General features: G+C 42.8%; 1 protein-coding gene across 1 annotated transcript; it reads right to left on the reverse strand.

The window, feature by feature from the left end:
• Positions 1-685: 685 nt before the first annotated feature.
• Positions 686-16,559, reverse strand: DCT (dopachrome tautomerase). The gene is made up of 8 exons (XM_056328613.1): positions 16,056-16,559; positions 10,289-10,588; positions 8,748-8,848; positions 7,500-7,666; positions 5,707-5,886; positions 5,466-5,601; positions 3,513-3,714; positions 686-1,304 (listed from the first exon to the last, which is right to left on the reverse strand). Exons 1-8 carry the CDS (start codon positions 16,450-16,452, stop codon positions 1,123-1,125), a joined length of 1,665 nt encoding a protein of 554 aa, XP_056184588.1. The 5' UTR covers positions 16,453-16,559; the 3' UTR covers positions 686-1,122.
• Between the last annotated feature and the right edge of the window lie 4,569 nt (positions 16,560-21,128).

Genomic DNA, 21,128 nt, shown 5'->3' on the forward strand with positions numbered 1-21,128 from the left:
AAGAGGGTAGATTTAGATTAGACCTAAGGAAGAAATTTCTCAGTGTGAGGGTGGTGAGGCACTGGCTTAAATTGCCCAGAGAAGCTGTGGATGCCCCATCCCTGGAAGCATTCAAGGCCAGGTTATATGGAGCTTTGAGCAACCTGATCTAATGGAAGGTGTCCCTGCCCATGGCAGGGGGGTTGGACCTAGATGATCTTGAAGGTCACTTCCAAACCAAAACATTCTATGATTCTATGCTTCTATGAAAGGAATGTTTAAGACAGGGTCTAGGGAGTGCCACATCCAAACCTGATCCCCCACCTACAGACCTGGGTAATGCAAGGTATCTAAGTCTTGTTACCTTGGGTCATGGGTCCCAGGTCCCCAACTTTGGAAATATAAGTCTAGATTCATGAAACAGTGCAGCAGGGCCAAAATGGAGAAAGCAAAACACCATTTTAAACTTGTGTCACAGGTTCCTAACACAGAGATAAAGCACAAGTGTGCATCCAGCTGTCAGGGAACTCCTGGTCTTAAATTTTAGGAGAATTTGAGTTTGGAAGTTTACCTAATGCTAAACATCAGCTTGACTGGAAATAACATATGGAATTGATCGTGCTTCTGAAATAAACTGTAACCAGGGAGTTCCTATAGTATTTTATCAAACAGTATGAAACACTTTGAACCTTAAAAAAAGACTATGTTATTAAGAATATTTATTGATAACTGTAAGATAATATGTTATTCAAATGTATATGTAGAGTTAATAACTTTCAGCACATCTTAGAGCTGCTATATGAAATCAAAAACACATTGAGGTGAAACATTATCTTGGTTATTCAAGTTGGATTTCTTCTGTTTAGATTCTTAGGTGTCTTGATCTAAATCTATAGAGGATGACCTACAAGGGTCACACACTCCGGATAATATTTGGTAATGAGAAAAATCTGACCTGTCTTGGGCCTTGCACATATGTACCCAGATACTGCATATATTACAATTCACAGGTAACAGGAAAACCTGAATGAGAACAATGTAGTCAGCTGCCAAAGGAGTGTGTGATAAACTCTCAGCTAAGATCTCAATAAGGCTATCAAGGTCACTTCCTACAGGAATACGCAAAGAAACAAAGCAAGGGCACTAAGCCTCTTCCATGTACTTTTTGGGGCTAAAGCTCACGTTCATCAGTGGCTCAAAACCTCTTCTCTGCCTTCGGTGCTGGAAAAGTACAAGCAGCAAAACAAGCACAGCCAGAGCTGTAAGTGCTCCTCCAATTGTGGATCCAACCATGACAGCCCAGGCTTGGGTTTCTTCAAGGGAACCTAGAAATATGAAACATCTGAAGTGAGAACAGCCCATAATTTCATTTTTCAAATTACACAGAAGAAAGAATATGTCCCACAGCCTGGTAATTATCATTACTTGTGTAGCTTAGCAATCCACTGGCCACAGGGGAAGCTGGTAATGCACCATGTAACCAACATATATACCAGAGCCAAAGATGTTTCCTGCCAGAGAATGCTACAGCTGAATTTAAACTTCAACCTTTCATACAAATTAAAGTGTTGAGAATGGGAAAGGTTAACAGTGACAAGACAAAAAGATCATTCTCTTATCTAATTTGGCCAAAATTATGAATGACTTAGCAATTCTTTCTATAATGACATTTCAGCATAGCGGTTTCCAAGCTATTTTGGTCAACAGAAAACCCTCAAATTTTTCTGTAGACCACAAAGCAGCCCATTGTTAACCTTTTAACTGAGAACACTAGTTTAGTGTGGTTCTGCCAGCCAGCTCCAGATTGCATCCTCTGATTTTGAACCACTTCTGGGGAACCACTGTCTTCTAAGATAATATTGCCCATTCTTCTAATAACACTGCTCCACTTGGATGAATTTGGTTTCATTTATGCTTTCAGAAGAAAAAATTGGCTGCTCTGCTGTTCTGAAAAATGCCACATATACTGAGATGGCAATCATTACATTTGACTAAATTTTCACAAAAGCTCTCAAAAGGACTTAAGATATTTAGAAGTTAGTTAGACATACAGGATTAAGGAGACAGATGGCCCAGGGAGATGTCACAAAGACTATGAAAGCACCTAAAGGTTCGGTTCCCCAATCTGCAGTCTCTGTCAACAAAAGAGCTGAGGGCAAGCACACCTAAATTCAGTAAGGTCCCAAAAAGAATTGTTTGGCACTTTACCATCTTTCAAGTAAGAGCCAGCAATGTATTAACGTGTGTTGATTTCTAATGTGGTTACATGAAGTAGAATTAGCAAGTTATATACTTAGATAAAAGAGAAGGGTTTGGATGTAAAAGTTTTATTGTCTGAACACAGACCATGCAGACAGGGATAGATAACACTGCTTCACAGAGAGCTGAAGTGGCAGAATCACAAGCTGCCTTTGTTCCTTTCTGGGTACCTCATGCCCAAGGGGCAGTAGCATTTCCAAAGCAGGAGGGGGGACACTAGTCCCAGCGGAGGAAAACTTACTCTATAAAAGGGGAAGTTTAAGTTTTATGGGGAAATTCTGGGGATACCCCCAAGAAAAGCACTGCAGAAGCAGGTAGCATGTCACCACAAGTCAGGGCTCCCCTGCATGAATGCAGCCTGAGGACAAGGGTTTCAATCTTTTGCAGTCTATAGACCTACAGACCTTTAAACAGTCTCCACAGATTAAAACCACAGATATATGATAAGCATTTAGGAGAAATTCCTGGCCACACTGTTTAGATAAGCACCTACTGCCTCTCAAAGGAATACCGAGGTGCAGAAAGAAAATGCTCACATTTAATCTTCAGTAAAGCTGCTGAAGCATGGTTTTCATACATTTCTTACCCTTATGCCTTTTACAAATATTTGTAACTCGTGTTGCAAATTTTTGATTTTGTGCATATATATACTTTGCTTTCTTGCTTTTTGTCTTTATCTGATTTGTGTCAAAAATAATTTCAAACAAATAGACAAACCTTAAGGTACATCACACCGATGGGCATGGAAAATCTTTAAAATTGGGGTTTTATAACACATAACACCCAGGTACATCTCTCCAGGGCATCCAAAGATTAATGGAGTTCATCTCTAATGAGACTCACACCTCTTTTATCCAGGGCCCTGTGCAAAACAAGTATTTTCTAATGACCAGCATTAGCCAGATGAGCTCCCTGGCAGGGTGCCTGACCTCTGACAGGTTAAAGGATCCTGTAACAGACATAAACAGTGCTGGAAGCAGCAGCCAAAATCAAAGACTCCTCATCCCCAAAGGAGCACTGTCATCAACACTGGACTAGTACAAGTTGATGCATTTTGCAGCAGAGCAAATGAAGTATGTGCAGACTAGCAGTTACCACGACTTACATAGCGAGTTGTAACTACCTCTGTGTGCCACCATGAGTTTGCTAGCGAGTAAGTGAACAGACCCATGTGTTTTGTGAAAGGTGCCTTATTCTCCATATGCCTGTGTCATTGAAAATGTGAGCTGTCTCACTGCCTAGCCTGGAACAGCCTCCGCATCTCTGAGACATACCTGGCAGGTCAATGGCATAGGTGTAGCCAAGCTGCTCGGCGGTTTGGAAAAGCTCATTGTTGGTCACAGGAGGGAAAAAAGGGACCATGTTATATAGTCTGTTGTGACCGATGGGGGCCAGCTCCTCAGGCCAGGCATTGTCAGGGGGGTTAAACCGCTTCATCCACTCATCAAAGATGGCATCAGTAAAGGAGTGAAGAACCTGCAAATCCAGGCATGGGCACACACATTCATTAATCTCTTTCAGAACTCAAAGGCTTTTAAGACACTCTCACCTAAGGTGGCAGCAGCTTTTGAAAGAGAAGAGGTTAATTTAATTTACATGGGATTTACAGAATGGGAAACTGTTGTAGTCAGAGTCCAACTCAGTCAGCCTCACACGGGGCACCAATTGTTGCAGCACAAACAAACCAGTAGGCTACAACAAGGCTTTTACCATCGGTCAGATTCTGCTGTCTGGGCTGTATCCCCTTCCTCCCAAGGTCAGACCACACCACTGCTCCTCCATCCAAGTCCAACCCCTCTCCCACCATCCTCAGGGCTATTTAACTACTTAGCGGGACGAGCTACAGCTGCACATCGTCCATGTCAATCAACCCACCCCTCTGAGGCAAGGCCACAGCTGCGTGTCAGCAATGCTGATCAACCCACTGCCTCCATTCCTCTACAGGAAACAAGGAAAGCTCACGAGATGGGAGTAAATTAATCTTCTGCATGGGACATTTTACTGTATATGTCTTTGTTGCTGCTTGTTCATAATAAGCTTTCTCCAGACAGTTTAATATCAGCTGTCATTGAATGGGCAGGTCCTCTGCCTCTCAAATGAGGGCCCACTGAGCTCATCCAGGTGAATGCACCTCTCAAATCTATTTTAATACCTCTCATCTCCGAACAGGTATAAAATACTGCAGGAAATTTGATCACTTCATGCTCATTTTAGAGGGTGCCACCAGCTCCAAAGCTCCAGGTACCCATGAATTCTACCAGGTCTTGCCCAGTCAGTTTATAGGTCTATAAAGCACTAACACAGGAAAGTTGTTTCAGATGGCTATTACAAATGTCTGGGCTAATTCAAATTAATTTCTGCTGTACATATGTTTCTTAATTACAAAGCTGGAAAAAAATTAGAAAATATCCTACAGAAAATAATCTTGCATATAAAATTACAGCACAGTGAAATGAAGACTTTATTGTACAAGAAAAAAAATCATGCATGAATACAAGAATTATTAAGAAAATGAGCTGGAGAACCACTACACAAGTACTTGAATTAATTTCTCCAACACAAAGTTGCAAACTTAAAATAAAGGTAGGAAAGAAATTAATTGTATTAGAATTTATCTGTATAATCAGTGTGGTTTAATCTAACAAAGAGGAAAAGAAAATGGCATGAATTTATTAGGAGAGAAAGAAGTGTAAGCAGTCAACTGTTGGTTTTTTATTTGCCCATTGCTATTTGTGCTGCTCATTGCAGTGCAGCACTGTATCAATGCACCAGTGAAATCACATTATTTCTACTTCCCAAGAGACCCTGAAATGAGATGCACTTCCTTTTAGCCTGTGAATTGTGAAATGAAGAAACAAACTACTCATTCTCTACTGCTCAAAAATAACTAGCCCCACGTTCAGTTTATCTTGTTGCTGTAAAATTGTCTGGTATAAGCCATTAAATTTAGATACCGCCTAATGAAAGGATTCAGGGTAACATGAGTTGGAATAGCAGCTCTTCTCCCCAGAAATTTATTCATATTTTACAAATCATCCTGAGATTTCTTCCCTTTTTATTTGACCATTATGCAGGTGTGACAGTGTTCAAGAAAAGAGAAAAGATGTCTCCTTTTCTATTTAAAGAAGTTATTTTTAGGGAATTCACTTCTGTTCAGCAAAACCCTGGTGAAATAGGTGCCTTTGAACTACAACCACTGCCGCTCACGCTGGGGGAAAAAGACATACCACGAAGATGGGATCGTTGGCAGCTGCATGAGGGAGAACACTGGTCCCGTTCAAGAAAGAGTGAGCCAAATTATGAAGGCTCAGCATCGGCGAGTTAAGGGCTTCACCTGGTTTATCGAAGCCCTCCAGCGCATTCCTGGGGGTGGATAAAGGCAGCATCAAGTAACCATATTTTGCTGACAGCTCCGCACATAAAGAAAACCCATGACCCAGCTGGCTCTGGAGCAGCTGAAGGACAAACCTGAAACTGAAACTGGAATTGCGGAAAAAGGGGGGACTGTCAAACTCCTGCAGGGAAAGGCACCTCCTGACATCCTCCACAGTGGGCAGCTGCTCGCTGGACCCCCCGGGCAGCCTCCGCTGCAGCGGCCCTTCATCACTGCCGTTGCACAGCGTGACCAGGCGGTTGTAGTCATCCAAGCTGAGCATGAAACAGAAAGAGGCACAAGTCAGCAGGTGATGATTTGTTGTTGCCTTTTACTCCTGTAGTACAGAAGAGGCCTCGGCTATATGTGTGAGCGAGCAGGGGTTAGGCACTGACACCACTTGGGGAATCTCAGTTCACCTCCTGTGGCCTGGAAGCTGAATTTATTTCAAGACTGCCACTGTGCCGTGTCTTGCTGTGGCTCACCGTCCTCTGTGGATCGTCAGTCATTTGGACCAAGAGTTACCAGCTTCGTTGTCCACAGAGAGAGGATGCTTTAGAACACATTCTCCCCTCCCAAGGGCTTTGGAAGAACAGGTTTTGCCAGACAATCTAAAACAGCCTTTTGAATTCTGAATTGATGAACTTTCAGTCCTGAGTAAGGACTGAGTTTTTTACTCTTAACAAAGAGGATAAAAAACCCAGCAAAGTCCCACTGTGGGATGGGCTGAGAAAATGCAAGGAATGACAGAAAACAGGATTTTCCTTTCCATCCCTCATACCCTTTCAAAGAAAAGCAACTGCAATGCATTACATCCTCTTTCTCAGGGCCTGGAGGACAAACTGCGGTTGCAGGAGTTGCCCAGCAGCTAATGGAAAGCAAGTCCTTTATATCAGAGAGGTAAAGAGGGAAGGAGGAGGAGAAAAACAGTGTAACATTTCTGAAAAAATTCTATGCTATTCATTACGAAATGAAATGGCATTTTCAGAAACTCCTGAAGTAAACAACAGCCATTCTCTGTTTAACCTTGGCAAGGCAAAAGTTTAGTCACTTCAGTTTTCAAGAAAAAACAAAGCCCTATTTATCTTGGAGAAAAAGTAGGGGCAAGATTTAAAGCCAACTGGTGCCTAAAGCTAGAATTTCAAATAGCTCTTTAGGTACCCAGAGAAAGACTCTTTTGAAAAGCCCTGAGCTCTCGGTACCTCCGTCTGACTGACTGCATGCTGCCCCTGAGCTGACAGAAGAATGTTATATGGGTATTGTAACTGGCAGCATATTATGTCGTGGCACCCTGATCCTGCATGTGAATCACCCGTCAAAGCCCTGCTCTCACCCAAATGGTATATGCCTAAAGAGAGCTGGCAGCAAGCTCCTGGCTGTGTCTGTGTTGTTTTCCATGTGAAATCTCAGCCACTTCGAAGTCAATCCCTAAACTGCACTAAATAGATCAAGGTTAAGGTCTCACCCAATACAAGGGAACAGATCTTTCAGCCTGTCTCTGGCTTCCTATATGCCAAAACAGTTTTCTGTTTCCACTGCCAAAATCAGTTGGGTATTTGTTACAGAGAACTGACATGCAGGCATTTCTTCTTTTAAAAGGTATTTGCCAATGTGCACACTCTTCAGACTTTTGGCAGCCTCAAATTGGCTGAATTGACTAAAATCCTGTACCAAAAGAATCATTTTTAAAAAATAGACTTCCGTAATACCAGGGGGAAAAGTTTACACAGCACCATCTACACACAAACCAACCATAATTTCCAGCTTTAAAAAAGATGCCTTGGCTCTTTTCCCACCATTCACTCACACAGAGAGCAGCCCACGCTGTCAATACTGAACAGCAACAAGGTTTGGTCGGTATGCAATCTTGCCCAAGATATTCTCGTACCTGTTACAAACTACTTGCCACTGGGAGAACCTGGAGCTCAGGCTGATCAGCCCCGGGTCATCCGGCCGTGATGCTCCAAAGAGCTGGTCCGTGCAGATGTCGCATTCATTTCTACCTGTGGCAAAGTTCCAGTAGGGCAGCGCAAAGGAGTCGTTGCCTATCAGCCGCTGCAATGGACAAAAATGCATTACCAGGGAATCACCTTCAAAGGAAAGAGAAAGAAAGGGACTCCTGAAAGTTGTTTCACTGGGTGTTCACTAGATTTTTCACTGGACATTCTGCTTTTCATTCTGCATTTCAGCTACACAAATTTCACAGCACTGCTCCAACTCCTTTCAAAAGATTGGGGCGTTAAGTCAGTCCAAGCAAAGACATTGTCACTGGTTCCTTTAATGTTGGACTGCGCTGCTTTTGTCCATATTAGGCTTTCTGCCAACTCAAGAGATTGGGCAGGAGGGCAGCAGCAGAGGTGAATTGAGCCTTAAGCAACTAAGAGGCTTTCTGAGTTATGTAAGTGGGTAATGGGTAAAATTGAGCATGTGGTTTGCTTTCGCTCCAGAAAGGCTAGCCCTGGGGAAGAATCTGAACTTCCATTAAGAGAGGAATACAGTGCATTTGCTTGTCCTTGCTTGTTAGACACGATTTCATGCAAGCAAGATCCTGCAGCTATTTTGATACCAACCATTTTCATTAGAGATCTGCAAGGCTGAAATACAGTAACATTTCCAATGTAGAAATAATGCAAATGGAAATGAGTCAATGCTTTGGCAACTGACTGTTGGGCACGTTAACATATATTTCTGTAAAAGATGTATTACTAAATGTATGTATGTATTAAATGTATAACATAAGCACATTTAAAAGGGGTAATATTTAGAGTTGCTTTTGTGGTATCTTCAGTATCAGCAGACACTATATGTTACCAAGTTTTACGTGTAGATGTTGCTCTGATTTTATTAATAGATAGTGTTAATTCACATAATCTGTCCTCCGTTGTGGAGATGAAGAAAAAAAATCTGCATTATAACCCTCACATCACTGTTCACAGTAAGAAACTGTTCAAACCTCAGTATCTTTCAAGATACTGAGGACTAATTTCAATTTAAACAAAAAAGGATCAGTGAACAAACACTCCTGGGAATTTTGGTAAGAATCTATCCTAGGAAACAGCTTACCCTTCGCTGGCTCGAGAGTCACATAGCAAAAGAGAGAAGCTGCATGAAGAAAGGGAAAGGCTGTTCAGCTAACCTGCAGGTCTCTCTCCAGCAACAGCAAATGGTACCTATGCCAAGTAACAAAGGCGGGTCCTTGATGGGAGAAATCAATACCTGTGAAGGGGAGGCCAGGTCCTACAAAAGGAAGATAAAATAAGCACTTAGCACCAAAGGAGGCTCAAGAGAAAGGCAGCACTTTCTTCTGTTGCCTGGAGTGGAATTAAACAAAAGCCTACAGCTCTGCGCCTTTGGAAAGAGCACACACATCAGAAGCTACAACATTTACATGGGACAAGTGAAACAAACTCCTCTGTGGATATTGACTTCAGTGCTTCTCAAAACTTCACATTCCCCCAGTAGAATATTGTGAAGATTTCTTATCACTTTAGTGGATTTTGGTTTTAAGACACAGTCTTATTGTCTAAAACCTTAGATCCTTGCTAACATGTACCACATTAGCTCATTTTCTTGCTCAGCCGCAGGACTTACAGTGTGTATCTGTCATGAGAACCTTGGCATTTTCCATAACCTGGCAACAGTAATTCAACAACCTTTGCCAATTTTCTTCAAATTGTGCTTGTTATTTCTTGTATTGTGCTCTTGTTATTACACATGAGAACTAAGACACTCAAAAGCTAGAGGCTTCAAACCGCATATGGATTTGTTTATTACTGCAGCAAGCTTCATGCAGCCCATGCACGAATTTATTTATCACTGCAGCAGCACTAGAAGTTGCCCCTTTCCCTTTCCATGTGACTGTCCTGTCCCCTGAAGGACCTCCGCTCTTGCTAGGCCAGAGACTGCTTCCTTCAGCCCTGCAAAATGGAACATCATCAGAAGGGCACACTGAAGGAAATCCACTCCAGGGTAGCAAATACCCCCTAGCAAGGAGGTAGATTTGGGTTCAGTTTGCCAGGTAGAAAAGCCATACTGGTGCGTCCTCCTGCAAGAGATGAGCTTTGTGAAATGGGGATGGCGTAGGTGCGTCTATCCAGAAGAGCAATGAGGACTAGGAATCTGGATTTGGGAGAAAGCATGGGGTTAGATACCTAAACCTCTAACCTGGTTTGGTTTCAGAGCTGGCTGTGGATGGTCAGGCAAACCCCACCCTCAGTGACTGGCTGGAGGCCACAGAAAGCAGCAGCGCTCTGGTCCCCAACATCTCTGCCTTCACCAGTGCAGATCCCCTTTCCCGCTGCTACCAAATATACCTTGTCCTGTGGACTAGAAACATCTGTTTTGAAGTCAGTCACTGCCTGACCACACTTCAGTTCACCCAGTAGTGGAGATTGTGAACTGCTTCCCTGTCAGATGGAAGATGCACCAGGGGTGTGCCTGGTGTGCTCCAGTCGCCACAGGGTACAGGGACCGGGCTGCAGCAGGTCTGAGCACACCTCCCTCAACTGCGGATGGTCACCAGTTTCTCACCACCAACTGTTTCACTCTATAGATCTGCTCCCACCAGGACTCACTGCTTGATGAAGTAGCACAGCTGAGTTTAAGCATACTTACCTTTGTTCAGCAATACTTTCCACCCTTTACGCGCAGAGCCCGTTGGATAAGAAAAGCACTAACCTAATAGCGTGTCTCTGACTGAGTAGTAATGAAGCCAAACAAAGTAGTTATAAATACTACAGTTGGCAATTTGTGGTTCCTCTCCGGTGGGACCAAGCAGACTTATCCAGTGCTGAGTTGCAATTACATAGTCTGGGTGAACAGTTGTCTTTGCACGGTCTAGAGCATCAAAGAACTGCTCTCTCTCCTCTGCTGTCAGGGAGTGGACATCCTTCCTGACCACCGCTGGCTTCCTCACGTTGCATTCAGGGCCAGTCCAGCCAAACTTGCAGTCACCACAGTTATAGCCAGCAAAGTTTCCTGAATCAAGAGGGAAAGAGCAGCTGTGACATTATGAATCAAGGAAAACTAACAGTGAAATGCAGAAGAATTAAGAATTAGTGCTCTTTTTCCCCCAGCGTTGCCAGTTCCTGGAAGGGACAGCAGCTGAGCAGGCTAGCAGCTTTGCTAATTGCCTAAGCAGAAGGATAGCTCGCTTCCCAGAGCCACGGCAGGACCAAGAATCATACTCAGCCAGCTGCAGAGGTGAAGCTCTGGGTGATGGGCTTGACACCCCAACGTGCCTGGAGCTCTGCAAAGCCCACAGACACATGAGGAGTGTCACCAAACAGGGGCCTGAGCAGGTTAAGCACATGATGAAGTGCTGTGCTCAACTGGCTCTCAAGTACTGCCAGACTTCCAGGATCAAACCCAAGAAATGGTGAGTTCACATGGATCCTTAAGCACAGAAAAAAAATCCCCAAACAAAACAGTTCTCTTAAGGACAAAACTTGGGAAAACTAACACCTGTTAACGGTGTATCTGGTACCCAGCACAATCCAGGACAAGCATCAGGGGTGCCGAAGGTCACGCTTTAAGCACTTTTAAATGGTGCTGTGATAAGAGCCTGAGAAACACTGCAGTACCAGCATCCCCCGCTGGCATCGTTCCCAAGTCAAGTAATCGGGTCCACTCTGGGCATTAGCTCAGACCCTGTAACGTGGTGGAAGAGCCCAGGAAAGCAGCGCTTGCTTTAAGCATGGCCTCTTGCCCACTGTGGCAGACCGCCAGCAGCAGCAGAAAGGCCCTGCTGCAGCTTGCTTTGCCTTTGCCAGGGGAGATGGGGGCAGCCTACCATTCCTGCAGTGGACATATGCCTCCTGCCTGCACACAGGCATAGTGGTGTAGGACAGTGGGCTTTGCTGCCAGAGGAAGGAGGGAGCAGAGGGGCAACCAGGGGTCCTCCAGGATCTCCACTCTGTTCTCCAGAATCTGCACTGAGACTCCCTAAACCCACCCTCCCTCCAGCCTCCTGTATACAGTCACTCCACAACAACCCATGCCAATCGTTTTCCAATATGCCGCAAAATCTCACTGCTCCCCACATGCCCCTAGACCCAGGACAGGCTTCGGGCTGACATGGAGATGGGGAAGCAGCTTATGAAGTGTTCTTGGATGGGCAGATGTCCCTAAACACTGAGAAAAAGACACTTCTTATGACACAACACTTCATATATGTTCATACATCACCGGTGCATGCTAACACCAGTTATCACACCGCTGTAGCTGCTTCTTAAGCCCAGTGATTGCCTGAACTCACAGACAGGGATTTTTCTACCTCTAGGCAGTCATAGCCTGTGGTTGGTCTTCAGACAGCGAGCATAACACAAATCAATAACTCCATCAACTGTCTTTTCTTCAGGAAAAAGAAACCCATCCAAAACTCACCATCTTCTTCCTTGTTTTATTGCACCAAGATGAAGTCTGAGCAGCTGCCGTGCCTCCTCCTTCCACAGAGACTAGCTTAATACGTATCATTTATTGGATGGGGAGAAAGGACTGCTTTTCAGACTTCTTTAGCCATTGCATTAAAACAGGAGTTATATTAGATTTGAAACACCCTCATACTGCAGTATCCCAAGGGTAGGATTAGGATTGCTACCATGTGAGATAAATGGTTAGCTCTTCTGTCTTTTCTAACTCTTCATTTGGCATAAGGTTAGGCTGTATGGTGTGGAAGATCTGTACCTAGCACGGGCTTTAACAGGGTCATCAAGGTATGATTATAATTTAGCATTATCCCACAGCCACATTGCCCTACAATAAGTAAATGAAATATATTTTATAACTACTTCAAAAGCTCATTTTTACCTAATGGGAGGGCCATCATATCAGCTATATGGTTTAACTGGCAATTTGCTTACAGCTAAACAATAGAATTTAAACCTTCCTGCCCCAGATTGATTCCTGCACAGGAATGTGAAAAGATTTAATTTTTTTTTTCTCTCAGAAAACTTATATGAAAAAAAGAAGTTCAGCACATGTCCACATGTCAGCCTTAGAAAGTGGCAGGAAAAAAGATGAATGATAATTATTCCCTCATTATGGGAATGATAATTACTCCTCAGTGAACTCAAACTACGTCATTGTTTAATCACTGTCACAATCTTGTACTAGCAACCACATGACTGCAGTGGTTTTTTTTCACAGTAATCTTCTGTGCTGAGTTTTTATAATGCTATACCAGATCTGTATCCCATTAGTACAATTTTATCCTTTAGAACTCAAAATAACATTTAGTTTGTAAGTCTTCGTATTCTTCTAAATTTAGCTATCCCACTGAAGTACTGCTTTGTTGTGTAATTCTCAGGGTTAGACTGGTGTATCCAACGTTGTGTCTCATTCAACACATACACCCTATTGAAAAACAAATCACCGTATTCCCCCTCACATAGTACTGCACACTGTCAGGAACTGTCATCAGGTCATTTTAGTTTAAAAAATTATATAAATTGAATTAATATTAGGTGCACCAAAACCAACTGTAGAACACATACCATGTATTCAAAACTGAAATCAGACAGGAATTAAATAAAAACTCTGCTACCTCCCAGCTACATTCATGCCATAACCATGTCCTTTTCCTAGAGATGATATTTTTGCTGCCACCAACACACAGTGAAATGTGCAGCAAGCAGCAGCCTGACAACAGACTTACAATTGACTTTTTGACCATGGCTCTTTTTACAAAAAGTGGGAAGTAAAGCTGGATCTTTCTGTGGTACTAATCTTATTCTGTTATATTTGTCCCCAGTTAAAGAAAGACTAACGCATATTATCTGCTAAAGCCTAGAAATGGGGGAAAAAAATGTGTTTTTAAAAAAAAAATTCCTTAGAAAATTTACATTAATTTGAGAAAAAAAAAATAAAATAATCTGACCGCACAATAACTACTCATCGATATTTGTTTGTGTTTAGGATTTTCTTCCTTTTTTTTCCTTTTTTTTTCCCTTTTTTTTCCCTTTTTTTTTCTTTAGATGGATATGATTTTAAGACATTTTTTCCTCAGTGAACAGCTAAAACAAATGGCAAAATTTTCAGAGTTTCTTTTATCCTTACCTACTAATTTTTTAGCAGAAAGCTCGAATGGATTAATTTATTGCAAGAACTCCAGAATCCCTCCCAATGAAAAATCCTGGCCCCTGTTCCTCACAGCTTCTCCAGGTTTCCTGCCACACAGCCATCAGCTACATGACACATTTAAATGGCACTATCTAACCAAATATGTGTTCCCACAACTTAACATATACACCATCTCTAAACTATAAATTACACAGTACCAAGGTGGCACTGGAACACAACTGTTTATATTGCTGCTAAAATGCTAGAAAGAGCCTTGGCATGGGTTGGAGTTTGCACAAGCCAGGAACCATTTCAAACAGGTGGTTTACATATCACATTTATTTGGAAAATAAGATACCTTAATAGTAGAGATGTGCACTCTTCTAGGTCCCTTTGAATGAGCATATTTAATTTATATTACCTACCATAGGTACTGTAGCCCTAGATGCCCAATAAAGATGACCTGTCACAGCGCTTGAACCTCTGGTGCATAGACAGCCAACAAGTGTACAAAAGAGAGTAAAAAAAAGGCAACAAAATAGTAATAGACACAGATACACGATCACCAGCATTGTGAAAGCATCAAATCTAACTGAAATCCCACATAGCTGTGAACTTAGCGTTCTCCCAGAAATGCCTTTGCATGCAACATCAAGCAGAGTAGAGCACAGGAAAACTTTCTGAAAATAATCCTTAAGGATGTCTTCCACCTCAGCGGTTTATCGCTGGTACATTTAGATAATAAAGACTTCAGTGAGAAAGAGGAATGTAAGTGAAATAAAAACACAGCAGGAGAAACCAGATTTGAAGAGTCAAGGAGAGCAGACAGCTCAGCCAAAGGCTGAATGAAAGGACACTACGTTCTCCTCACAAAACTTGGGACCTAGCCCTGCAAATATCAAATGCTGGTGCTCGCCTCTACTTGGAAGCAAATTAATGTCTGCCTATGCAGATCATGTCTGTCTGCACTGCTCTTCAATTTACTCCTAAGTTTTGATGCCCTAATTACTTAGCCTGCATAAATATTGGTGTATGCTTATGTGCTTTGGTGCTTTTCTGACTCGGGGTCTGTGATGGTCTGTCATACCTGACTTCAGTTTTGGAGGTATAAAAGAACCTTTAAAATGAAAGAAAACCTACATCCAATTTTTCTGGTAAGAAGTATGGAAAAGTACTTCCACACAAGCATTTGAAATCTAATAAAAGGCAAAGATAAAAACCAAATTACATGCTAAAGCCTGTTATTATTTTGAGGAGCTTCAGTAACACCATGTATCCATTTAAGCCACATGCCACTACCTCTGTGCTTTCAGTTGATAGAACATGGCAAAACTTAACCTTGTTGGTTGAAATTTTCTGCAGTGCTTCCTTCTCACTAGACTTTTTTGATAGTGAGAGCCAAGGTGTATCTTAACAAAACAGTTCAGCTAGTTCTAAGAACCAGGTTGAAGGAAAGCAGGCTATTTTTCTCGTATTAGAAAATTCAAACAACTTTTTGTTTCCAACAAGAAATCCCAGGCTGCATTTGACATCTGCCTAGCAAGTGACTTTCAGTGCTTGAGATGTGCCTTTTTGCCTGTCTCCTGGTACCATCTCCTGCCAGCCCTGCAAAGCAGTTGGGGCTGAGGCTGCAGTTCCTACTCATTTTAACCCTTCTTCAGCCAGGGCTGCTGCTGAGAAAGGGTCCTGTCACCTCATCCTGCCCTGACCTCACCTTTCTACCCCCTCTCTCCTGCCAGCACTGGTGAACTGGTCTTACTAAAACCTGATCCTTTTGGCCAGGTTAGCCTTCAAGCACATTTCATCCCTGATCTGCTTCGTCTCCAGCACATGAAGGCTGAAGCCCATGTAAAGTGACAGGTGGAAAGGAGCAGCTGGAGATGGGGAGGAAAAGGACAGGATAGCCTCTTTGGTGGTTGTACAGACTCATTTTGGATCAATGCAAGTTACAGATTTAGTTAACAACCTTAGGGTAGGGAACACCCTGGTCAGACATCCACGCCGTGCGCAGGGGTATATCATGCTGCAAAGTACTGCTCCAAGAGCAATAAATCTCTGACTAAGACACCGATCCAGGTTCACTGCACCATGATGATGAATGCAGTACTGAAACATCCAAAACCCTGAGGAGAAGGGTGATGAGTGGCTACAGGGACAATTCCAGGGGCAAAGAGCAAAACCCAAACGTGCATGAGAGAAAACACATTTTCAACCCTGTTGCTCTGAAGATGTGCTGATAGTATCATGAACAGGACAGTATTTTTTTGGAAACTGGTAATACTTGAAGCCATCTTGATGCCTTATGCCACCAGGGATGTTCCTGGCCTTCAGAGCAAGGTTAACAGACCCATCTATCCCAGTCTCCTCACCCCAGCACCCCTCTCACCTGTGCACCAACAGCTCTGGTTGAAGAACTTGAGGGGCCACCGTTCCCGGTCATCCACATTTCGAAGGGTGTAGGGGCCACTCCAGGGCTGAGTGTCTGCTCGCACACCCTGACACCGTCCCCTGCCCTGCAGGGACCCGCAGACATTGCCTGGCTCTGTCCCCAAGGCCGGGCAGCAGCGTTTCAAGCGAAGGGCATCCACCGTCATGCAGGCACGGGGGAACTGTGCCTGTGCCCGGGGGGGACAGCAGCAGCTCAGATAGACCAGACCAGACCAGAAAAGCCACCTCAGGGCACCCATTACAGCTGGGTGCAGTCTCTGCCTCTCTGCTGGACCTGAGTGAGCGGAGCAGGGAGATCTCTGCTGTGGGACAACCTGGCCTCGCCGTAGCTCCATGCCCCAGCCAGCTGGGATAATCCCTCTCGCTGCTGAGGGTGCCAGTGTTGGGTGTTTGTTTAATCACAGTCTCTAATTGCCTTGAATGCGGTTCAAAAGACAGGCACTTTGGCTCTGCGGTGCCTGCCCAGCAGCCACGGCTTTGAGCAGCGTTTATATAGAGGTTGGGAGAAGCCCTCATTAGAGGGATTAGCAGGGCACAAATCCTCGTGTTTTGCACATGACATCAAGGGCAGAAAAAAGTGCCAGCATGAGAGCAAGTTCTGCAGGCTTTGGCAGCTTGTCAGGAGAGTGAATACCTCGGATTTTTTCTCCAAGTCTTTCATGAGCTTTCAGAAATTGATGGTCTTGTTTTAGCTGAGGTGGCTGGAAAAGCAGGTTTATTCTTTTAATCAAAACCCTGTAAACAGATGATAAATAGAAGAGGAAATCCCTTCTCTTTTCAGTTCATTCACTGCAAGATAATACTTTCCACTAAAGCAGTAGCAGTAGAAAATTAACTGGAAGCACAGAGGATATAGGTGCATCATTAACAAAAATTCATAAACCTGGTAGTAACAGTTTGGGATGGAGACTTGTTCTGCTGACTGCAGAACTCCAGTGCTTGTACTGTAAACATTTGAGTGGAAAGTGGAGAAGGATTCCCTTCTTAATAGGCTTTTTGCATGCAAAAGAGTTTTGGTGGTTTTTTTTAAAAGGGTGAGCGGTCCTTGTTTGCTCTCTAACCCTTTCCCCATCATTACACCAGAGGTTGTTTTGGGGCTGGTCTGACTGCTAGACTTTCAGAGCCGTCACAGCTGAGCATTTATTACCTACCTGGCAGGAGACAGACCGTAAGATCAATACACACACCAGACATGCAGACAAGTGGTTTTGTCGAAGACATCAACAAAAATTACTTTAAAAAGCTCCTAGTATGCAGCAGTTCTTGCCCACAATGCAACTCCTATGCTCTAGAAGAATAAAATTAATAAATCAAAATAAAGTAGTGATAAGTCGTGAGAGGAGTCTGAAGCAATAGCTATTAGTTCAGCTCCACCATAAAAACTGACAACTCCCTCTGCTTCACTGAAAGCTTTCTCTACCTCCCAACTCCACACCTCTGTGGTTAAGCCATTTCTGTAAGAACGTATAATGAAAACAGCTGTGGTTGTGTCTGTTCTACTCAGTATTTCCATGGATGTTCAACCACACCATTATGGCAAAAGAAGTCTATTATCTATGCAGCAAACCTATTGCCATCATGCAGCTAAAGAGTTCGTCCACACTGCAGACACCGTCATCAGCAAATTCAGGTTCTCAGATCTTTATATCAAAGATTTATCATTTGCCAGACAAACTAAATTATTATTCTACTTCATTTATAGAAGCACAAAGCCAATTAGCAATACCACATAGTCTGAAATGGGTTTCAACTCATGTCTCTTAGGATTCAATGTACCTGGAACTGGCTTTTGCCTGCTGCTCTCCACACAACAAAAAGAAAGTACAACTAGTTGCTGGAAAAATATGTTGAAGAAGCTTAGGAGTTATAAAAGGACACACTGACTCAAAAACACTCTGAACAATACACCTCCCCATACTACTCAGCACTTATGTACACTCTCTGGTGTGGGAAAGATCAGTCTTTGAACCTAGGTTAGACCACATCTTGAACCAAAGTGACCAACATACCATCTGAAAGCAAATAAAGTGAACACACAATCATCAGCATCACCAAAAAAACATCAAAAATATGGATAGGATTCAGCTAGCTGATTAAAGCCCTGAACTGAAGTGTCTGTATGTAAAATATGTGTCCAAGCAGCCATTACAATCAAAGCTGGATTCGTTCACACACCCATGGGAAGGTGCCTACTGTCATTTGAGATCCTGTATGAGACAGCAAGAGTAAGCACAGCAAGGTACTGAGGCAGGCAAGGTAAGGCAAGGAAGAGTGCTTCTAATAAAGTACATGTTTCTAATAAATTCTAATAAAGTACTAATAAAGTTTTTAGAGAAGTTAGAGTGTGGAGAAAAGGAATAGCAGATTGATAATAACAGGGAGATTACTTAAGAAGGGAAAGAAAACTAAGTAGAAGAGCGGCACGTACCTACCTTTTATTACGATTACTTCCCTCCATCAAAACTAATTTTACAAAACTGGGATCACACTATAGGATGCAGTACTAGTATAGAGGAAGTGCCAGCCTCTGGTCCTCAGTAATGCATCAACACTTTTAGAGTGCCCTCCCTGGCTGGGGGGAGGGGGGGGGGGGGCACCTGGATGGACAGAAAAAGGACAGACAGCTCTCACATCCTGGTGTCACCGTGTCGCTGCCCCTTGCAGGCCTGCCACCACCGGCAGCCGCACACCGCTGCATGACACGCCATGAGGAAGACCCAGAGTGTAACTACAAGAAGACAGTTGTCTTTCAATTAGCCATTGGGAAAACAGCAGGCACTGTCCATTGCTTAGTGCCTTGCTGTTGAGAAGTTCCCACAGCCTCCCAGCGGCTATTGCGCTTAAATAAAGGCACCATTATGAGGGCTGCACAATATCAGCACTATACCACTTTACAAAACAGCACGCCGAATGACTTTTTATTTACTACAGGGTTTTACTATCTCTTGAAAAATGAGTAGTGCTGTGTGTTGGCACTACTGCCTAGAACTGCTTGCCTGCAGCTATCAAAGGACTTTTCAGGAGGTGAGTCCAAGCCCATGAGCAGTGGCCAAAGCCCCGGTGATCCAAAGTGTGACCGCGCTGCTTTGTCCACACTTCTGAGCTACCAGGTCAGCCTACCACACCTGAAACTGTGTTAAATTTATCAGTTAAAATATTCTAGCTTTATGCTAAAAGTCCAGGAAAAGAGTATTTCAGCTACCTTGTAGTTTGAATTCATGCCCAGGTTCACCTCCAATAGCAAACTTCTCAGCCTGTCATCAAAGGGTGGCGAAGAAATATATCCATACAGATGCCAATGCATTTTGGGGATTAATACATAGCTTTTTGGCAAGAGAGGGAATATAGAAAAAGAATACTCAAAGGTACAGGCAAAGAAATCACTAAGCACAACTCACTGAAGTAATACAGAATTCCTGAGCAGTAAGTAGGCAGTGGGTTCACATTTTTTTTCTCAATGACAGTATTGTTTCTTAGATTCCTTCTACTGTACTCAAGCACAGATTAGCATCAAGCCAGAAAAGTATTTAGCCTTTGGAATTTTGGAAAGAATTTTGGCCAAAATAAAACACTCTAGATCTAAATTTATGTGGAAATCAATATATCAACAAAAAGAATAAACCATGTGATATTTCATAATGACAGGTGACGACTCTGGAGATAACAAGAAAGACAACTCTATAAGGAAAATTGCAGACAAGCAAAGGATCAAGATCCAAGTGGAAAGAAAAGACACATGAGAAGCAGCACCCAAGTAAGTGCTCCACAGACAAAAGGATTTTCAAATGGGAAGAAAAAAAAAAGGAAAGATACTGTATGATAAGAAGCAAATTCACCAAGTCACGTGAATCCATAGTATCGCAAGCTCAGCACCCAAAAGTGATTAGCATTTCTGGAAATATTCACCATTGTGAATATTATTTTTTTTCTTTGAAGAAAGTATTACACTTTTGATTCTTTGTTCTGCCAAACCACCTTTCCATTAGTTTAGGGGTATTTACACTGTCATAAACTTCACCTGAGAAAGAACAGATTCTAATTCTGTGGAGCAATATTTCAAGTCTGGAGAAAAAGGACTTGGCAAGAAACACAAATTTTAATACCTTAGTACATTTTTCATTGTTCCAAAGATCATGTAACATACCTATAACTTACACGTGACATGAAACTTGCCACAATCAGAATGTTTTGAATGAAAATGGAACCATGCTAATCTTTACGCAAAGCTTACATCAAGTCCACCTTTTTGTTTGTATCTTAAGTGACAGACAAATATGTTGGCTGCTGATTTTAACTGTTGTGAATTTATGCCTTCCAGAGTTCATAGAGTAAGAAGTGTGATCTAAGGCAGGTTTTTCCAGCAGTGCCACCAGGAATGCATTACTTGAATACTTACAAAGGTTTCTCACTGGAAAATGTGTGCAGAAAAGCTAACGTACAAGATGAAAATCAATTCAAGACTAAGATGCCTTCATTATGCATCTACCATGTATGCATTTATCTAGGAGCTACATGTCTATGTTCCCATTATAGCCAATAGACATTTTAATCATTATAGTCAATGGAGCCTAAAGAGTAATTCACCCAGAACAGAGAGATCTCAAAAACATAAATTTCCTAGGAGGTTCAAGAAACCTAGAACACTAGAGGGCAAGTAGAAGAAAGAGCTGTTAAGTGCCCCAGCAGAGGTAAAGACTTCACTGTGAGAGTGCAGCATCAGACACCAGAGACTCCACAAGTCAGCCAGCCATTCTAAGTGACCTGACAAAAGAAAAAGCTTACACCTGGAAAAAAGCTCCTCCTAACAACTAAAAACAGACACCAAACAGAAATCCATAGGAAGAAAAGCTTCCCTACATCTCCTGATCTTTGTTTTAGATTCTCTGAGTTACCCAAGTGCAACCAGATTTACACAAAATCTCACAAGCCATTAGATCTTAACAGAAACAACTCAACACTTGCAGAAACAAACTTTGTTCTCTTAGCCTTACATCTCAAAGCAGTACAACTC

This window comes from Falco biarmicus, chromosome 2, assembly GCF_023638135.1.
Source record: "Falco biarmicus isolate bFalBia1 chromosome 2, bFalBia1.pri, whole genome shotgun sequence".
In the NCBI taxonomy this organism is placed as follows: domain Eukaryota; kingdom Metazoa; phylum Chordata; class Aves; order Falconiformes; family Falconidae; genus Falco; species Falco biarmicus.

Bases quoted from the DNA above. Each gene is read 5' to 3' on its own strand.
- DCT (XM_056328613.1), bottom strand. From the start codon at position 16,452: ATGGAGCTACGGCGAGGCCAGGTTGTCCCACAGCAGAGATCTCCCTGC. The intron at 10,589-16,055 runs GTGAGAGGGGTG...CTCTTGATTCAG, and splicing joins CCAGAGCTGTTGGTGCACAG to GAAACTTTGCTGGCTATAAC. The intron at 7,667-8,747 runs GTTAGCTGAACA...TGTCCATTGCAG, and splicing joins TGCTGGAGAGAGACCTGCAG to CGGCTGATAGGCAACGACTC.